The following is a 19933-nucleotide window of genomic DNA, read 5'->3' as shown; positions in this document are numbered from 1 at the left end:
GCCGGCGTCAGCCTTGCATAGGTGACCACGCCAAACATCTCAGCATTGAACATGTTGAAAATAGCGAATGTTCTTGCCCATGACAGAACCCCTGAGGCCACCATTGCACCCGCCAGAGGGTCCCGGGAGCGGGCCACGACCTCTGCACTATCCTTTAGATGCAATGCCAACAGGCCCATGTCCGAAGTGCCCCCAAACGAAGGCACAACTGCTGGAACGACTCCGGATGAAGGGACCATTGCCCTGCATCCAGGGCCAAGCGACTGAGGCAAACCGCCTACCAATTGTGTTGTTTCCCCCCTGGAAAGGGAACAGCGGATAGAGCCGGAACAAGGCGCTCTGCCCAACGAAGAAACATCACTTCTAAGGCAGCAAGGACACTTATGGTGCCCCCATGGTGAATGACACAAGCCACGGTCGCGGCGTAGTCAATTGAAAGTGCACCGGACAGCTGCAGGTGCCCAATCCAGTGAACTAGTGAACCCCAGGACAATAAGCGGTAACCTGGATCCTCAAGGGACCATACTCCCGAAGCAGAAAACCTGCCGAGGACTCCTCCCCACCCAGACAAGCTTGCATCCGTGGTGACAATTGTCCAGTAGACGGGGAGGAAGGATTTCAGAGCAAGACTCCCCGGGCACCCGGCCCAGCCTGATCCGCAAGTCCAGAGTTTGGATTCCAGTCGCCTTCGAGAAGGAGTGCCTCCTGGGGGATCCCCAGAGGGATTGAGCGAAAGGGACCGTCTTGAAAAACAACACCATCAGTCCCAGAACTCGCATGCAGGTCCAAAGAGAAGACCATGTGCGGAACAGCTACAGTCGACCGCAGCCTAAAGTGCCTAGAGTTTTGACCCCGGAGGGAGAAACACCCTGACCGAGGACAAGTCCAAAGTCAGACTCAGAAAATCCAGTCTCATGGAAAGGACCAGGGATGATTTCTGAAGGTTCAGAACCCACCTGAACTCCACCAGAGTTCCCACGGTGACAGCCAACTACGTTGTCAGCACCGTAGGGGACTCCAAACGGAGAAGCAGAGCGGCCAGGAAACCAGGGCCGATACGCCCCGCTGTCGCAACAGCGCCAGGACCGGAACCAACACCGTCGTGAAGACCCTAGCAGCATAAGCGAGACCAAAGGGTAACGCCACAAACTAAGAGATCCTTCCCCACTGCAAAAAACAGAGAACCCGTAGCTGTCCAGAACATAACGGGACATGAAGGTAGGCAGCTTGATGTCTATGGAGGCCAGGAAGTCCCCTTATGTAGAGAAGCAACCACCGTGCGAACCAATACCAACTTGAATTTGTGATCTGCATGGAACCAACAAAAGACCAGTAGGTCCAGCTTGTTGAACCAGAGCCTGAACTGCCCCACAGAGCGCATGTAAGCAATTCTGAGGCCTTGTCAGCAGGTCTGGAAAAAACCAAACCCATGTACGCCAGACCAGGGTTGTCCGGAACCCACATAGAAGTCTGGAGGGACTTCACCACATTGACTGTCCCCGAGGGACGAAGAAACTGTTTGCGAGCCGAAAGGGAGGAACCCCGACTGCAACAAAGGCCCTCACCCCTGACAGCCTGTGTCATCCAGGGCAGCGCCAAACAGGCGATCCCCCTGAAAAGGGAGATCCATTGAGACCTTCTTAGAAGTTTGATCCGCAGACCAACCCTCCGGTCAAGTAGACTCCGGTCAACCACCACCAAAAATGACAAGGTGTTATACAAAGGAGCCTCAACCAGCGCGGCATCGCACACAAAATGCAGCCCCTGCGCCAGCTGGTCCAACAGCTCCCCCAGAGCAAGAGGGACATGCCCCACACCAAATTGCGGTGTTGGGACTCTGCCCATCAGGCAGAGTCTGCGTGGCAAGGGCAAACATGAACACTGTTCCCAGTGCAGCTACGCCAGGGAGCACAGAGCGCAGGCCACAGCCCGCGCCATCCTATCCCCTAAGTCCTTAAAGGACGGGGATTCCTCCACCGGAGCAACGGTAGTCCCATTCAGCTAGAGACCGTACGTCCACCAAAGGCAGAAACAGTCCTCTGTACCAGAGACTCACCCAAAAGGGCAACGGCTAATGGCCGCTTAGACACCCCAGGGGAACGTCTCAGATGGTTCCACTCCTACATGAGCCGCCAACAAAATGAGCAGCTCCGGGTGGCATGCGAGTGCGAGATGCCACCTGCGCCTTAAGCGCAGCCGCCGCTGTGACCCCCAAATTGCAGGGTGCCACGCACCGAAAACAGCCGGTCCGTCCATCAACTCCTGTCGCGGCAGGGGAGGTGGAAATGTCATCCTCATCTTCCGAGGAGACAGGGCGCGAGGTAACAGACCCGGCAGGGAGGCCCACGTCAGGCCTACGCCTGCGGCACCTGAGCCAGACTCAGACTCCAAGACATCAGAAGAGGCAGGGGTAGGTGGAGAAACATTTTAGCGCACCTACCACCACCCCCTGGGCCCAAATGCGTCCCGAACTGCCGAAAAGGCATAGGCGGACAGTGGAGATCCGGAAGGCCCTGCGGCCTCCGTGAGGGGGTCAGGTGGGAAAAATGGCCCGCAGGGTCCATACTGAACCTGAAAAAATTACAATTTTTTAAATGCTACAGCGCCCCCGGAGGTCAGGCACGTGCTAACGGACCCCCACACAGAGGGAGAGATCACCCTCAAGACTCACTGTCCTTTAGGCACTCCTGCAAAATGGCCGATAATGGGTGTACCAAGATGGCCGCCTCCATAGAAGCAGACAGAGGCTACAACAAAATGGCGGCCCGCCCGAAAATCGCGGTATTCGGGGCCCTTTTGGGGGACCCCCCGAATGCCCATCCGCACCATCCACTTCAGAAGAACCCCAGGAAGGCCCCCCCCCCCCGCACGATCATTGAGCACCGCGGACAACGCACACTCGCCCGGCCCCCCATGCGGCCTGCACACTAGGCCCCAGGCTCAGGTAGGCCCAAACAGTCCCCCACGTGGGGGGGGGGGTATGGACAGGAGTCACAATAGGACAGAGGGAAACCCAGGAGTGCGAGGGGCTGACCATCCACCCCAAAATCCGCCAGGGAAATGGGGGGAACATTTACTCACCATACCGGGAACACAGGCGGGCGCCATCTCTTGACAGGACCCCACGCCATCGGAGTAGGGGGCTGTTGGCCAAATGGGAACACTGGGACATCAGCCTAGGCCCTAGACCCTGTCGTGTGCGTCCTGGCGAGACGTTTAACTCGCGGGGCTAGTCCCCGACAGCGTCCGTCAATGAACGATAGAGAAAGTCAGTTGGGTACACTGTCCATTAGCAATCTAATTGCCCTTTAGTTAGGGTTAACTTGTACTTTATATGAATCTATAGAAACACTTGTTTTACTCACGTATCATCTGTGTCTATGGATTCCCCATCGGCTGCACCCCCCTGAATGGATTCCATTGCTGTGGAATACAGAGCTTTCTGTCCAACAGGCCTCTTTTCATCAACTTGACTCTGAGATCCATCTGTTTTCCGTGTTTTCTCTTGCTGCTCTATGTTGTGTACTCCTAAAAGAAGGCTGTAATCCATAATCTTGAAGCTCTCTAAAACCTGGGAAAACAAACAGAATTTAAGTTGGAATTTGCTAATGAAATAAAAAAACTAAATATAAAATAATATAATTTTTATAACTCGTCTCGTCTTTTGGTGAGATATGGATACTATGGACCAAACAATGTGGGTAAACACCACACACCATTTTCAAATAAAAAGACTTTATTCAATGTGAAATAGGACGATGACTAACTTACTGTACATAGAATTCTCACATTCTGAAAAGTTTCTCTGAGCTTCCTTCAGTAAGCCAAGTAAAAACTTAAGCCAGCCATACATGCATACATACAAAACTCTTTCCTGCAATCACGGGTGGGCAAAACTCACTACAAAAATATATGTTTCGGGATTCTAAGTAATTTTCTAGCAAAAATACAGATTTTTACAAAAAGTGTCGGACATGTTGATCAAGCTTACTACACCATAAGCCTCTCCATGTCTTTTCTGCTTATGTTTGAGTCCTGAAACTTTATCTGGTATCGAGCGGACTGCTGTGGGATTATGATCAATCGCTATACCCTAAGGGTTAACTAGTAAGTGGGCTGTGCATGTGGTGCAGGTGGAGGCATAAATGTATTGTTACGAACCTCAGCGTAAAAAGGAATGAAACCGCCGTTTAGTGGATGTACCACCTTTGCAGCATGTACGAATTACCCCTGTAGCACGCCAGCATACGAATAATCATCCAAAGAGAGCCCCAAACAATCGAACGGCTTTCTGTATAATAAATCCCCCTCCAAAAACTAGACAAAGCTCAGAGTTGAGGGTAAAAACAGGAACTGTTTATTACATTCCAAGACAGACAGTTACACACAGCTAAGGGGCACTCCCCTTAGCCTTGCAGGGGGGGGGATGAGACAAGGACCAACCAACAACCAATGAGAACTGAACGTTTGTACATTTGAAACTGCAAGTCTTAATACACACCCCCTGCGGAGAGATGTCTCCAGCCCAGCTCAGGCTATTGTCTGTATCATGAATCCACACACTTAGACACAGGAACAGGAGGAGGGGGGGGGGGGGGATGGGCTGTAACATTACATTACATTAACTCAATGGCATGAGTCCTGCCATCTTCCTTTGTTCAGAGGATGAATAAAGAGGAAATAAAATGCAATAAAAGTGCAATGTCCCAAACTCATAGGAAAATGACACAAAGGGGTTTACAATCCAGGGACAGGGTGATCCGTCACACATAGTGACGGTTAGCACCGTCACATCTCTTCCCCCCAAAGGTAGACTAATTCCAGGTACCAGACCTCCAACTGGTCTGTGCCTGAATTAGTTGGGTAACAAGTCCCAAAGAGTCAATCCAGGGAGTTCCAAGTAAATCTGCCATGGCCCTCCCCTCCCAAACCAAAACCTATCCCATATGACCGCACTCCATCCAAACATTAAAGCATCTGGACCTCAGAATGTAAGTAGGTCTCCGTGATGTGGGCCCAGGATCTGGACCAGCAGGAACGCTGAGGTCAAGTGGCCTAGGTCGTTCCCCAGTAAGACATCGGTGGGGAGCTCCTGTATCAACCCCACATCAATCATACCTGACCCAGCACCCCAATTCAAGTGGACCCTCGCAGTGGGTATCTGGTGCACCCCTCCCCCTGCTACCCGTACCACTACTGAACCTCCAGTTCGGGCGGCATCTGGGACCAAATGTCGCTTGACCAAAGTGAGAGTGGCTCCCGTGTCTCGGAGACCTCGCACAGGCTTTCCGTTTAACTGGACAGATTGGCAATGGTGCTGGCAGTTCTCTGTAGCGGCTTTCACTGGGTCAGCTTCGTGAAGGGTACCCAATTGCATCTCGGTGGGTTTGAATATTGGTATGACTGGGGGAGCCTCTGCGTGATAGTAGGGGACTGTTGTCTTTACTGGAGGGGGTGACCCTGGTCGGATCCATGCAGCTTGGTCCCTGCTCTGGGTACAGTCTCGTTGGTAGTGCCCAACCTGCTTGCACCTGTAGCACTGTACCCCACTGCAGGATTGGTATCTGCGTGCCTGCGAGTTGGAGGAGTCCCCCCCTCTCTGTGGTAGGGGTGGTCCAAGATTGGTAATCCGGGGCTTGAGCATTGGTCTGAGGCTAGGTTGTTGCTGCCTGTGGCCATGGTAATAGTGGACGGCTTGGACTGAGTCTGCTTCATGGAGGACGCCCCGACATTCCTCCTGCTCAATGCAGTGAGCAGCAGGCTGGTAGTTGCCTAGATTTTCGCCGGCTGGCCGTCTCCATGACTGCGCCTGGTTGGCTGTGTTCAACGGGCACTCCGGCCTTTTGTGCCCAAGCTGTTTGCATCCAAAGCACCGGATGGGTTGCGAATAATCCCTGGAGTTAAAACGGGGTGGCTGGGCATAGCTGTCGGTTTCAGGCAAAGCCGGGGTGCGGTGTGCTAGAGCCTGGTAAATAGTAGTATTGGTGGGTGCTGCTTGTCGGTATTCCACCCTGGCAGGAGCTTTGGGCACATTATCATACAGCTTACGAGCGTCTGTATATTCATCTGCCAATCGAGCGGCTTCCGGGAAAGTGGAGGGTTTACGGTCCTGGACCCATTCTCTGACCCCGGCAGGTAACTTGTTGAAGCAATGTTCCAACATAAACACTTGTAAGATATCCTCCCCAGATACAGCTTGGCATCCTGCCATCCAGTGGGTTGCTGCACGGTGTACTCTGCATGCCCACTCCATATAGGAGTCACTGGCTTGCTTGGGGGTCTCTCTGAACCTCCGCCGGTATACTTCTGGCGTTACTGCATACCTGGCCAACAGGGCATCTTTAACGGCCTGGTAATCTATAATGTCCTCCTCTGGGATGGCCCGAAAAGCATCGCTGGCCCGGCCGGACAATTTCCCAGAGAGGATGGTGACCCATTCGTCTGTGGGCACCCTGTGTAAGGTACACTGCCTTTCAAAGTCTGCCAAAAATCCATCAATCTCCCCCTCAGATTCCACAAAAGTTTTAAACGCAGCAAAAGGTACCTTCTTTCTTCCCACATTATTATGGGGTGCCTCCGCTGCTGCAGCTCCTCTTCCTTGCAGTTGGGCTGTTACTGCTGCTTGCACTCGTTCCACAATGTCAGCTGTAGGGTTGGGGCCAAAATGTGCCAGCCTTATTTGCACTGCCCGGTTAAATTGTATTTCCTCGGGTGTTAAATCCAAGATGCCGGTCACATTAGCTCTCTCCCTTTCTTGTGCTGCATCCATCTCCAACAATTGAGCAATAATCTCTCGTTTCTTTAAATTACCTGCTGGTCGTCCTCTACGTTGCAATAACTTTTTGAGGGTAATCCGTTTCAGCTCCTCATACTGCATCGGTAGCTGTTCTGGGCAGTGGGACTCAACCCCATCGCTTGCCACCAATTGTTACGAACCTCAGCGTAAAAAGGAATGAAACCGCCGTTTAGTGGATGTACCACCTTTGCAGCATGTACGAATTACCCCTGTAGCACGCCAGCATACGAATAATCATCCAAAGAGAGCCCCAAACAATCGAACGGCTTTCTGTATAATAAATCCCCCTCCAAAAACTAGACAAAGCTCAGAGTTGAGGGTAAAAACAGGAACTGTTTATTACATTCCAAGACAGACAGTTACACACAGCTAAGGGGCACTCCCCTTAGCCTTGCAGGGGGGGGGATGAGACAAGGACCAACCAACAACCAATGAGAACTGAACGTTTGTACATTTGAAACTGCAAGTCTTAATACACACCCCATGCGGAGAGATGTCTCCAGCCCAGCTCAGGCTATTGTCTGTATCATGAATCCACACACTTAGACACAGGAACAGGAGGAGGGGGGGGGATGGGCTGTAACATTACATTACATTAACTCAATGGCATGAGTCCTGCCATCTTCCTTTGTTCAGAGGATGAATAAAGAGGAAATAAAATGCAATAAAAGTGCAATGTCCCAAACTCATAGGAAAATGACACAAAGGGGTTTACAATCCAGGGACAGGGTGATCCGTCACACATAGTGACGGTTAGCACCGTCACATGTATGTCTTTGAATGATCTGCAAACCGGGGGCGTGGCCTGCAGTAGGACGCAAGTGAGAGGAGCTCCGCCGGCAGATTCTCCTACATCCTAAAATCCTGCACCCCAACATCCTGGATTGCCTCCCCCGTACCTCCGGACTCCCCGCAGACATCCCGCAGCATGTCGCCGCCCAAGAAATGGGCGGACACGGACGCCAAGCTGGACAGATTTCGCCGCCTGGACAAGGAGTCCCAGGCCCAAGATGGCGCCGCGGCGGGAGCAGAGGTAAGCTCGGCGGGGGCTGAGACGGCAAAGGTCCTAGAAGCCATATCGCAGTGCCAGGCATCCCTCACCTCCAAAATAGAGGAGGTCAAGATCGATATCTCCTTGGTCCGCCAGGACCTCCAAAAACTGAGGGAGAGAGTTACGGAAGCGGAGCAGAGGATTAGTGGGGTTGAGGATTCTTTGCCCCCTTTGCAGCATGTCTCAGACAAACTCCAGCTACAAGAATGATCTGCAAACCTACCATACTCTCCTGTGAAATTAAGCACAAAGGCACCTTTTATTTGGATGCAAACACCATCATCCACATTGAACTTTTATTTATAACTATTTAAAATTATAGTTAACACGGATTTTTCTTCATCAAATATTTAAATACATTTTTTATAGTCTTAGCGTGGTCTCTTTTATCCTAATAATCACTGTATTAGTGTAAAAGGTCCCCAATAAAGTGTCAAAAGTGTCACTTAGTGTCCCATTTGTTCGCCACAATGTCGGAGTCCTGCCATAAAATGCTGATCGCCGCCGCTACTAGCAAAAAAAAAAAATAAAAAAAAAATAAAACTTCTATAAAAATATCCCATAGTTTGTCGACATTATAACTTTTGCACAAACCAATCAATTTTTTTTTTTTTCAAAATAGCCTGTCTTTTTTTTTCTAATAGCGCAAAAAAACAAAAAAAAACTGCAGAGGTGATCAAATACCGCCAAAAGAAAGCTTTTTGTGTGGGAAAAGGATATCAATTTTATTTGGGTACAGCATCGAAGGACCGTGCAATTGTCAGTTAAAGTAACGCAGTGCCATATCCTAAGAAATGGCCAGGTCATGAAGGGAATACTTCAAATCCACTGTTTTCAAAGCACACTTTAAAACATATTCCCATGGGCGATAAGTTTAAGAGTCGGTTCACACTACTGCAACCTCTAAGTCGCCTCATAAGGGGCGACTTGTTAGCGCGACTTTCAGCACGACTTAGCGCGACTTGTGAATTATTTTAAGCGACTTATATGATAGACGACTTTGTACGACTTTGTATTTGGCCAATCAGAATATGATGTGTTGTGACCTAATTCCAAAAGTTCTTAAAAATTGTCGTTTTTGATAGAGAGCCAATTATTGAAAACATTATTAAAAAAAAAAAAAAAAAAAGAGAGATTTCTTTGGATTTAGTGTCTGGGGGGTCTAAAAGGTGTACCTGTGAAGTTTCAGCTCTGTAGCATGTCCAGAACCAGAAAGGACCAGGGATGATCCTGTCACGCCTGGGCGTTTTTGTTTCAGGCGTTTATTGGGCATTTTTTGGGCGTCTTTGGAGGCAGGCATGACATCTGAACTTCTGTATAGAGGTATATATACACACACACATATATATACATATATATATATATATATATATATATATATATATATATATATATATATATATATATATATATACAGGGCTTGACAAATTTGCCTGAAATCTAGGAGCCAGCTAAAAAAGTTAGGAGCCAGTTTTTTTTTTTTTTAAACTAACAACCAAGCTTTATTTAATAAAACGGATACTAAATTTACACATAAATACGACTAGAACCCCACTCTCCTCTATAGCGCAATTGGATGGAAACAGACTGTCTGTCTCTTTCCATCCGATGCCATCTGATCCGATCCACGGGATGGATAGAAAATAGAACCACCATCCGTCTGTTTTTGGCGGACAGGATCAGATGGCGGCAGATTACTGCTCCATAGAGGAGAATGAAGGGTCCAATCAGGTCTGCCTGAAAAACTGACAGGCGGACCTGATCAGACAGCCTGTGTGAAAGGGGCCTTTGGCTGTGGCACGGCGATGAGGAAAAAAAAAAAAAAGACTATATATATATATATATAATTTTTTTTTAATAATAATTGGAAAAAAAAGAAAAACATTTTTTATTTTTTTTAATAATTAAAAAAAAAAAGAAAAAATTATTATTATTTATTTTTTTTACATTTAAAAAATAAATTAATTATAATTATATAAATAAATTAATAATAATAATAACCACACTCCCTGTCCACTTACCTTTAACCAAAACTTCCCTCTCCTCTCCTCTTTGGAAGGAGATGGGAAGGCATTGAGAACATGCATTACTCCCGGCCACCACAAGAGGGCGCCAGTTCCCCTAGCCTCTCATCTCACAGAAGAAGGCCGAAAAGCCGGGGCCTCAATTTTTGGACGGCGCGGAAGTCCGTGCACTTGAGGAGGAGGTGGGGGCGCAAAAGGGACAGGACACCTCCTGCAGGGCACCCCAGGCGCCAGGTTGCTAATTCTAGTCGCAAATGCGACCTGGCGCCCGGGGTTTGTCGAGCCCTGATATATATATATATATATATATATATGCACATACACGCATATAGGTGTAAAAGGAGCGGAACCCTATCCCTGCGCTACTGAAATTATTTGCAGGGATGGTGTTACCCTCCTTTCACACCTATATGTGTGTATGTTTATATATATATGTGTGTGTGTGTATATATATACCCCTATATAGAAGTTCAGATGCCATGCCTGCCTCCAAAGACGCCCAAAAAATGCCCAATAAACGCCTGAAACAAAAACGCCCAGGTGTAAAAGGAGCGGAGCCCCATCCCTGCTCTACTAATAATTCTAAGAAAAATGATCTTTTTCTTATGGCGGTCACCCTGACATGGATGAGTTCTGTCACCCTGGCATAAAAGGAGCGGAGCCCTATCCCTGCTCTACTAATAATTCTAAGAAAAATTATCTTTTTCTTATGGCGGTCACCCTGACATGGATGAGTTCTGTCACCCTGGCATAAAAGGAGCGGAGCTCTATCCCTGCTCTACTAATAATTCTAAGAAAAATGATCTTTTTCTTATGGCGGTCACCCTGACATGGAAGAGTTCTGTCACCCTGGCATAAAAGGAGCGGAGCTCTATCCCTGCTCTACTAATAATTCTAAGAAAAATTATCTTTTTCTTATGGCGGTCACCCTGACATGGATGAGTTCTGTCACCCTGGCATAAAAGGAGCGGAGCCCTATCCCTACTCTACTAATAATTCTAAGAAAAATGATCTTTTTCTTATGGCGGTCACCCTGACATGGATGAGTTCTGTCACCCTGGCATAACAGTCAGAGTCAGTTCACCCTAAACTACACTACGGTCACCCTGTCACTTAACACTTTCCCTAGAGAAACTAGATTATTGAATCTAACTATAGTGGTATATAGTACCCCAACTACACTGCATATCCCTTTCCTCACACTAAGTGTCCACCAGTGCCACGTATCAGTGCCACGAATCAGTGTCCACCAGTGCCACTGCCCACCAGTGCCATGTATCAGTGCCACAAATCAGTGTCCACAAGTGAAACGTATCAGTGCCACGTATCAGTGCCACGAATCAGTGTCCACCAGTGCCACGTATCAGTGCCACAAATCAGTGCCACGAATCAGTGTCCACCAGTGCCACGTATCAGTGCCATGAATCAGTGTCCACCAGTGCCACGTATCAGTGCCACAAATCAGTGTCCACCAGTGCCACGTATCAGTGCCACGAATCAGTGTCCACCAGTGCCACGTATAAGTGCCACGAATCAGTGTCCACCAGTGCCACGTGCCAGTGCCACGAATCAGTGTCCACCAGTGCCACGTATCAGTGCCACGTATTAGTGCCACGAATCAGTGTCTACCAGTGCCACGTATCAGTGTCCACTAGTGCCACGTATCAGTGCCACGAATTAGTGTCCACCAGTGCCACGTATCAGTGCCACGAATTAGTGTCCACCAGTGCCACGTATCAGTGCCACAGATCAGTGCCCACCAGTGCCACGAATCAGTGTCCACCAGTGCCACGTATCAGTGCCACGAATCAGTGTCCACCAGTGCCACGTATCAGTGCCACAAATCAGTGTTCACCAGTGCCACGTATCAGTGCCACGAAGCAGTGTCCACCAGTGCCACGAATCAGTGTCCACCAGTGCCACGTATCAGTGCCACGAATCAGTGTCCACCAGTGCCACGTATCAGTGCCACGAATCAGTGTCCACCAGTGCCACGAATCAGTGTCCACCAGTGCCACATATCAGAGCCACGAATCAGTGTCCACCAGTGCCACGTATCAGTGCCACGTATCAGTGTCCATCAGTGCCACTGCCCACCAGTGCCACTTATCTGTGTCCACCAGTGCCACTCACACAGACCAGGCAGAGATAATGGTATATATAGGAACTGTAGGCATGGCTGCAATGTGGGGAATGCCTGGTTAATTTTCCTTCTTCTTCCTGCAAAGTCGGATCACAAGTCGCTTCAAATAAGATAAGGATCCGACTTGGAGGCGACTTGAAGTCTATTGGGACAAGTCGGATACAAGTTGCCTCAAAGTAGTACAGGACCCTTTTCTGAAGTCAGAGCGACTTCAGTAGTGCCAATTAAGACGGCTCTCATTGATTTACATTGCTTTTGTTATGTCAAGCGACTTGGGGCGACTTGAGGGCACACAAGTCGCCTGACAAGTCGCGGCAGTGTGAATGGACTCTAAAAAGCAAAAAATAAAAACGTTGTAGCACATGGCCAAAGTTAAAATACAAAATTATAAATAATACACATTTTTATAAATAATACAAATTATAAATAATAAAAAGGAACATTAAAAAAATATCAAAATCATCTTTTAAAAGTTACAAAAAAATATTAAAATATGTAAACATGAAATCAAAGACACAAACATTTAAAATGAACAACAGGCTGCAAAAAAGAGTAGGACAAAGTCCCAAAAATGCTTCTAATATATTTATAGTATAAAAGGTCATATTTTAGCATGTGGGCCCTTTACAAGATAATTTGGATCTGGTAACTTGGGGCAAAGCGAAGGCATGTTTATTAAATACCTTCTTAAGCTGTATATTAAGGAAAATGGGGAGCTCAAGTCCTTGATGAGGATAGTATTGGCATGATCCACAATGTCTCCCCCTAATGACCAGGCTATTTTCGCAATATGGCACTGCGTTGCTTTAACTGACAATTGCGTGGTGGTGCGACGCTGTATCCAAGTAAAATTAATGTTTTTTTTTTTCCCCACCACAAAAATGTGGTTTTTATTTTTTGCGCTATAAACAAAAAAAGACCAACAATTTTTAAAAATTTTTATATATATATTTTACTTACTGCTATAAATCATTCCCAGTAAAAAAATGTAAAAATCTAGATTTTTTCATCAATTTGGGCCAATATAAAGTACCTTTTTCCTTATATATATATATATATATATATATATATATATACAGCTGTCACATGACCCAGCTCTTTCACAGCTTGTCTGCAGGGAAACAGAAGCAGGAGAATCTTCTATTCCTCTGCTGCTGGTCACATGTTGAAAAAAAAAAAACAGCCTTTGAAATACAGATTAAAAATAAATAATATCAATAAACTGTTTTAAATTGTCATACAAATATATATTTAAAATCAAGTCTTTATTATTTTTTTTTCAATAACATGGTGTGGGTGGATTTCAGTCACAGGCTGTGTCAAACCCCTCCAGCCTGTGTCTTAGAATAAGAGGGAGATGAAGCCTCCATCAATCTACAGTACATGTAATATTCTGCCCCCATTGTGTTTAGCTGGATAGTGGGCATAGAGGAGGAAGGAGAGAGTGGGCTATCATCTACTACTATGTATATGCCTGCGTCCCACATGTGTGACTCTATAGTCACATGGGCTGCTCAGATGTGGTAGGGAGGAAATGCTTAGCATAGAAACTCACAGAAAACTGAGCATGTGCCGAGCTGCAACCACTGATCTGCAAAATCCCTAGCTGAATTAGAGACTTCGACAGGAGAAGGTAGAGATAGAGAACAGCTGGATCAACTTTTTTTTTTTTTTTGGCAGATTACAGAAAACAAACCCCTCAGGGGTTTATTTACTGAAGCTGGGGAGTGCAGAATCAGGCTCACTTCTGCATAGAAACCAATCAGCTACCAGGTTTTATTGCCAAAGCCTAATTGAACAATCTGAAGTTAGAAGCTGATTGGTTTCTTTGCAGAAGTGAGCCTGATTTTTGCACTCGTTTTTTATTATGTGGGTTTAGTAACACTTTAAAATCTACAGGCTAAGAAAATTCAGTTTGTAAACAAATAGAAAACTGGCTAAAATATTGTATAAATAGTGAATAATGATTCATACTCTGAATGGTCTAAGATTATTAGTGGTGTACCCCAAGGTTCAGTGTTGCGACAATAAAGTACAATTTCAGTGTTTGCAGATGACACCAAGCAATGCAGTGGAATTACATCCTTACAGGATGTTTGCAACTTACAAGCTGACCTGAATGCACTATTTAATGTGGCAACTGAGGTTTAATGTTGATAAATGTAAACATTATGCATTTGGGGGATAAAAAAGCATGCATACATGCATGCATCATACATATATTCTAGGAGGAGCACAGCTTGGGGAATCAATGGTGGAGAAGGATCTAGAAGTTTTGGTAGTTACATAGTTAGTCAGGATGAAAAAAGACACAAGTCCATTTGGCTCAACCAATAAAAAACAAAAAACAGTAAAGAAAACCCAAACATACCATCCCATATACACAATCCTACACCCGCAGTTGATTCAGAGGAAGGCGAAAAAACTCCAGCAAAGCATGATCCAATTTGCTACAGCAGGGGAAAAAATTCCTTCCTGATCCCCTAAGAGGCAATCAGATATTCGCTGGATCAACTTTACCTATGGATATTAGTACTCATTTATATTAAGTACACCAAGGAAAGAATTTCAGGCCTTTTTTAAAGCAATCTAGTGAGCAGGCCAGAACCACCGCTGGAAGGAGTCTATTCCACATTTTCACAGCTCTTAGGGTGAAGAAACCTTTCCGTATTTGGAGACAAAATCTGTTTTCCTCTAGAGATAAAGAGTTCCCCCTTGTCTTCTGTGTTGACCTTAACCACTTAAGGGCCGCCCGCTGCAATTTTACTGTGGCAGGCAGCCTCTCCTGCGCGAAACAACGTAGCCCTATGTCGGTAGCGCGCCTGCTGCACCATCGGTGGCACGCTCCCGCCCACACTCTGCAGTGGGGACTCTGATGCACGAGGCCGGCGGCTCCGATTGCCGCCGGCCACCCGTGATCACTCCCCACTTAGAGAGAAGAACGGTCAGCTGTTGTGAACACAGCTAAACGTTCTTCTCTCACAGGGCTCTGTGATCATTTCAAAAGCCCATCCCCCATACAGTTAGAAACACTCCCCTAGGCTTACATTTAACCCCTTGATCACCCACTGTGTTAACCCCTTCCCTGCCAATGGCATTATTACAGTAACAGTGCATATTTTTAGCACTGATTACTGCAGTAGTGTCACTGGTCCCCCCAAAAGTGTAAAAAATGTCAGTTAGGGGTCCGATCTGTCCGCTGCAATGTCACAGTCCCGCTAAAAATCGCAGATCGCCACCATTACTAGTAAAAAAAAATAACAATAAAAATTACATAAATCTTTCCCCTTGTTTGTAGACGTGATAACTTTTGCGCAAACCAATCAAAATACGCTTATTGCGATTTTGTTACCAAAAATATGAAGCAGATAACAAATTGGCCTAAAATTATATAAAATTTGATTTTTACATTTTTTTTTTTGGAATGTCATATAGCAGAATGTGAAAAATATATATTTTTTTCAGAATTGTCGCATTTTTTTGTTTATAGCACAAAAAATAAAAAACTCAGAGGTGATCAAATACCACCAAAAGAAAGCTCTATTTGTGGGAAAAAAAGGACATCCATTTTATTTGGGTACAGCGTCACTCGACCGCGCAATTTTCCGTTAAAGTAACGCAGTGCTGAATCGCAAAAAATGGCCTGGTCATTAAGGGGGCAAATCCTTCCAGTCAAGAAGCGGTTAAAGTGAATAACTCAACACCAAGTTCACTATATGGACCCCTTATGTATTTATACATGTTGATCATATCCCCCCCTTAATCTCCTCTTCTCAAGAGAGAATAAATTCAGTTCCTCTAATCTTTTCTCATAGCTGAGCTATGCCTCTTATCAGTTTGCTCTACTCTGCACTTTCTCCAGTTCCCAGATATCCTTTTTGAGAATTGGTGCCCAAAACTGAACTGCATTTTCCAGATGAGGTCTTACTAATGATTTGCACAGGGGCAAAATTATCTCTCTCTCTAGAGTCCATGCCTCTGTTAATACAAGAAAGGACTTGCTGCAGTTTCCAAAGCTTTGCATCACATGCTATTATTAAGCTTAGGATCTACCAGAACACCCAGATCCTTCTCCGCTATGGATTCCCCCAGTTCTACTCCCCCTAGTATGTATGATGCATGCATATTCTTAGCCCCCAAGTGCATAATTTTACATTTATCATCATTAAACCTCATTTGCCACATGGTTCACCAATGAAACAGTGCATTGAGGCCGGCTTGTAAATTGGAGACATCCTATAAGGAAGTTATTCGACTGCAAAGACTGAAATAGTACTTTTAATCCCAGACCCTATATCATTTATAAAGATATTAAAAAGTAAGGGTCCCAACACTAAACCTTGAGGTAAGAATCATTAACCACTACTCTCCGAATTCTATCTTTTAGCCAATTTTCTATCCATTTACAAACTGATCTTTCCAAGCCTGTAGACTTTACCTTACACATTAGCCATGTGTGGGAAACTGTGTCAAACGCTTTTGCATAATCCAAGTATACTACATCCATAGCCACCCCTCTGTCCAAGGCTTTACTTACCTCCTCACAAAAGGAAATCAGGTTTGTTTGACAACTTCTGTCTTTCATGAATCCATGCTGTCTGTTGCCTAAAATATTTTTTTCCAGCAAGAACTCATCTATGTGGTCTTTTTTTAAACTCTCCAGTATCTTCCCGACTATAGAAGTTAAACTAACAGGTATATAGTTGCTTGGCAAAGACTTTGATCCCTTTTTAAATATAGGCACCACATTGGCCCTACGCCAATCCAGAGGTCCTTAACGAATCCCTAAAAATTAGAAACAAAGGCTTTGAAATTGCAGCGCTCAATTCTTTTAGGATGCGTGGGTGGATGCCATCTGGTCCAGGTTCTTTATCCACCATTATTCTGTCTAAATATTTCTGGACCATATCACTTTTGAGCCATTGTGGATCATTTGGGGCTGTGTCAATACCGTCCTCATTATGGTCATGAGCTCCCCCCATGCTCCATTGTATACACAGAGCTGAAGAAGGTATTTCATACATTTGCCTTTTCTTTGCCCCCAGTCACCCACTCCAGATTATTTTGTAAAGGGCCTACATGCTCAGACCTAACCTTTTTACTATTAATATATTTGAAGAATTTTTGGGGGTTTGTCCTACTATTTTTTGCAATTTGTAGTTCATTATTATTTATAGCTTTTTTAACTTTGGCCGTGAGCCACATAGGTTTTATTTTTAGCCTTTTAAACTTATTGCCCATGGGAATATATTTTGCAGTGAGTTTGCATACAGTATTTTTGAAAATTTTTGGTCATAGATCATAGACTTAATAATAATATGTATTACAAAGTTGCAATTTCTAAAAGTAGCAAAGTACTTTCTAGTCTAAAGGTGTAAAGACTCCAGAGAGAAAGAGAGAAAGCATACTTTTGCCCCTGTACAAATCATTAGTAAGACCTCTTATGGAATATGCAGTTTAATTTTGGGCACCTGTCTCAAAAGGGGTATTGGAGAACTGGAGAAAGTGCAGAGAAGGGCAACAAAAACTATTAAAGGCATACAGGGTCTTAGCTATGAGGAAAGATTGGCTGAATTGATTTTATTCTCTCTTTGGAAGAGGCAGTTAAGGGGGATATGATCACTGTGTATAAATATATAAGTGGTCCATATACAGTAGTGAACTTGGTGTTGATTTATTTACTTTCAGTTTAGTCCAGATGATAAAGACTCTATACATCTGGAGGAGTAGAGATTTAAAGTGGTTGTAAACCCCGTTCATAAAATCTGACCTGGGTACATAGATCTGTAGTGATTACTTGTCTCTCTCCAAAGCTCTAAGTGCAGTGTCTTTCTGCTGCTCAGTTCCAGCATGATAACTTCTGACAAGTTCTCCAACACAAGATATAACAGTAGCTGGAAATTTGTGTCAAGGAGGATGCTTTGGGATAGATAAGCATGTCTGCATGTTCCTTCATTCCTCTGCCTATGTGGAGTGGGTATGTGTGCCTTTCCTCCAATCAATCCACACACAGTGTATGCCCAGACTCCACACCCACTGCTGGAAGAGGAAGCATGATTTTTAACACAATCTACACTTTCTAAAGAGTGTAGAAAGGGAAAGACAGCAGATATACATGTAAAACCTATGTAGGGAGATTTGTTTCATTTGAGGCTATTTACTTCACTGGGTATAGGAGAGAATTTACAACTACTTTAACCTCCACATACACAAAGGTTTCTTCACAGTAAGAACTGTAAAAATGTGAAATAGACTCCCTTAAGAACTAGTTCTGGCCAGCTCAGTAGATTGTTTTTTATAAAAAAGAGCTGGATACATTACTAAATGAGCAACATATAACTGCATGAAAACATGAATAGGTAATAGCACCAGGGGTAGTTGATCAAGGGAATATTTGATTGTCTCCTGGAGATCAGGAAGGATTTTAGTTCCCACACATGAGCAAACTGGATAATGCTTTGTTTTGCCTTACTGTGTTGACCTTCATTTTACACACATTGACCTTCATTTTACACGCATTGACCTGCATTGTGTTGCACTAAAATGCAAGCCTGCTGCATTTTAACACAACACAAGTCAACGTGGCATTGTGGTGTGAACAGGACACTTTAGAAAACTGGATTTTTGGCTTACCTTAAAATCCTTTTCTCTGAAGCTCATTGACAGATGCAGCTCCATATTCTTCTTGGCCATTGGGTTATGCTGCCCCCTACAGCAGTAGGACACTAGGCAGGAAAAACCTTTACCATTCCTATGGGGCAGTTCCTGAAGGCAAACATCCCCTCACTCTGCTATAGGATTCAGTTTTGTTGCAAGCAGTGTCAGAAGTAAAAAAAACCCAACCCACTCAGAAATAGAGGGGCGGGTGCTGCGTCTGTCAATGAACTTTAGAGAAAAGGATTTTACGGTACGTTAAAATCCAGTTCTCTCTATTGTTCATTGACAGACGCAGCTCCATATTCTTCTTAACCATTGGAATGTCCCAAAGCAGTATTTTCATGAAGGGTGGGAAAACAACGCAGAGAAAGACCGTAATTCCCAAAGGCTAAACCTAGCCAACCAGGTAACATGGAGCTCAAACAGAAACAACTGGAGCTCACCTAGAAACAACATACATCCTCAAAGAGAAAAAAATGCTCTTTTAAACAGCAGCCTGCAAAACCTTGCGGCTAAAAGAAGCATCCGGGGATGCAACACATCTACTTTGTAGAATTTAGTGAACGTGTGCACAAGGCACAAGAGGCAATCAGCGCCCTAGCAGAATGCGCCTTCACAGGGAAAGGTAGAACCTGACCCTTAAGTGAATAAGCCTGTACCACCGTCTGCTTGATCCATCTGAAAATGGTCGCAGCAGACGCAGCCAATCCCTTCCGAGGTCCTTCTGTGAGGACAAAAGGAAAGTCTGGTTTCCTGAAAGACGCAGGAACCGCCAGGCAAACCCTAACTGCCTGTGCCACAGCCAAAGAATGCAAGGTAATTCCCTTGGGATGCTTAGGCTTAGGACAGAGTGAAGGCAGCACAATGTCTTCATTCAATGGAGATCAGAAACCACCTTAGGAAGAAATGACTCATTAGGTCGAAGTACCAGTTTATCTCTGTGGACCACCAGAGAAGGAGAATGGCAGGACAGTGCCACCAATTCAGACACTCTGCGGACAGAGGTAATAGCCACCAAAAAGGCTACCTTCTGTGATAGTGTAAGCAGAGGACTCTCACTAAGTTTTCAAAGGGAGGTTTTTGATGAACAGTACCAAGTTAAGATCCCATGGAGGTAACAGGGACTGTATCGGAGAAGCCCCATGACAAATTCCCTGGATAAAAGTGTGAATCAAAGAATGCGTAGCTAAAGGGCTTTGAAAAAACACAGCCAAAGCCGACACACAGGCCTTTAATAGAATCCAAGACCAGCCGCTGCTCAA

General features: G+C 45.4%; 1 protein-coding gene across 1 annotated transcript in view; it reads right to left on the bottom strand.

The window, feature by feature from the left end:
* The window catches only part of PIP5K1C (phosphatidylinositol-4-phosphate 5-kinase type 1 gamma), a 476610-nt gene that overhangs the window by 209286 nt on the left and 247391 nt on the right, over nt 1-19933 (bottom strand). Inside the window, exon 8 of the mRNA XM_082248247.1 lies at nt 3366-3571. Coding sequence (XP_082104373.1) covers nt 3366-3571 — 206 coding nt within the window. The remainder of the gene's footprint in view (nt 1-3365; nt 3572-19933) is intronic.

This window comes from Pelophylax lessonae (genome assembly GCF_965119305.1).
Source record: "Pelophylax lessonae genome assembly, chromosome: 1".
NCBI lineage: Eukaryota > Metazoa > Chordata > Amphibia > Anura > Ranidae > Pelophylax > Pelophylax lessonae.
This window is presented reverse-complemented; position numbering and strand designations above follow the sequence as displayed.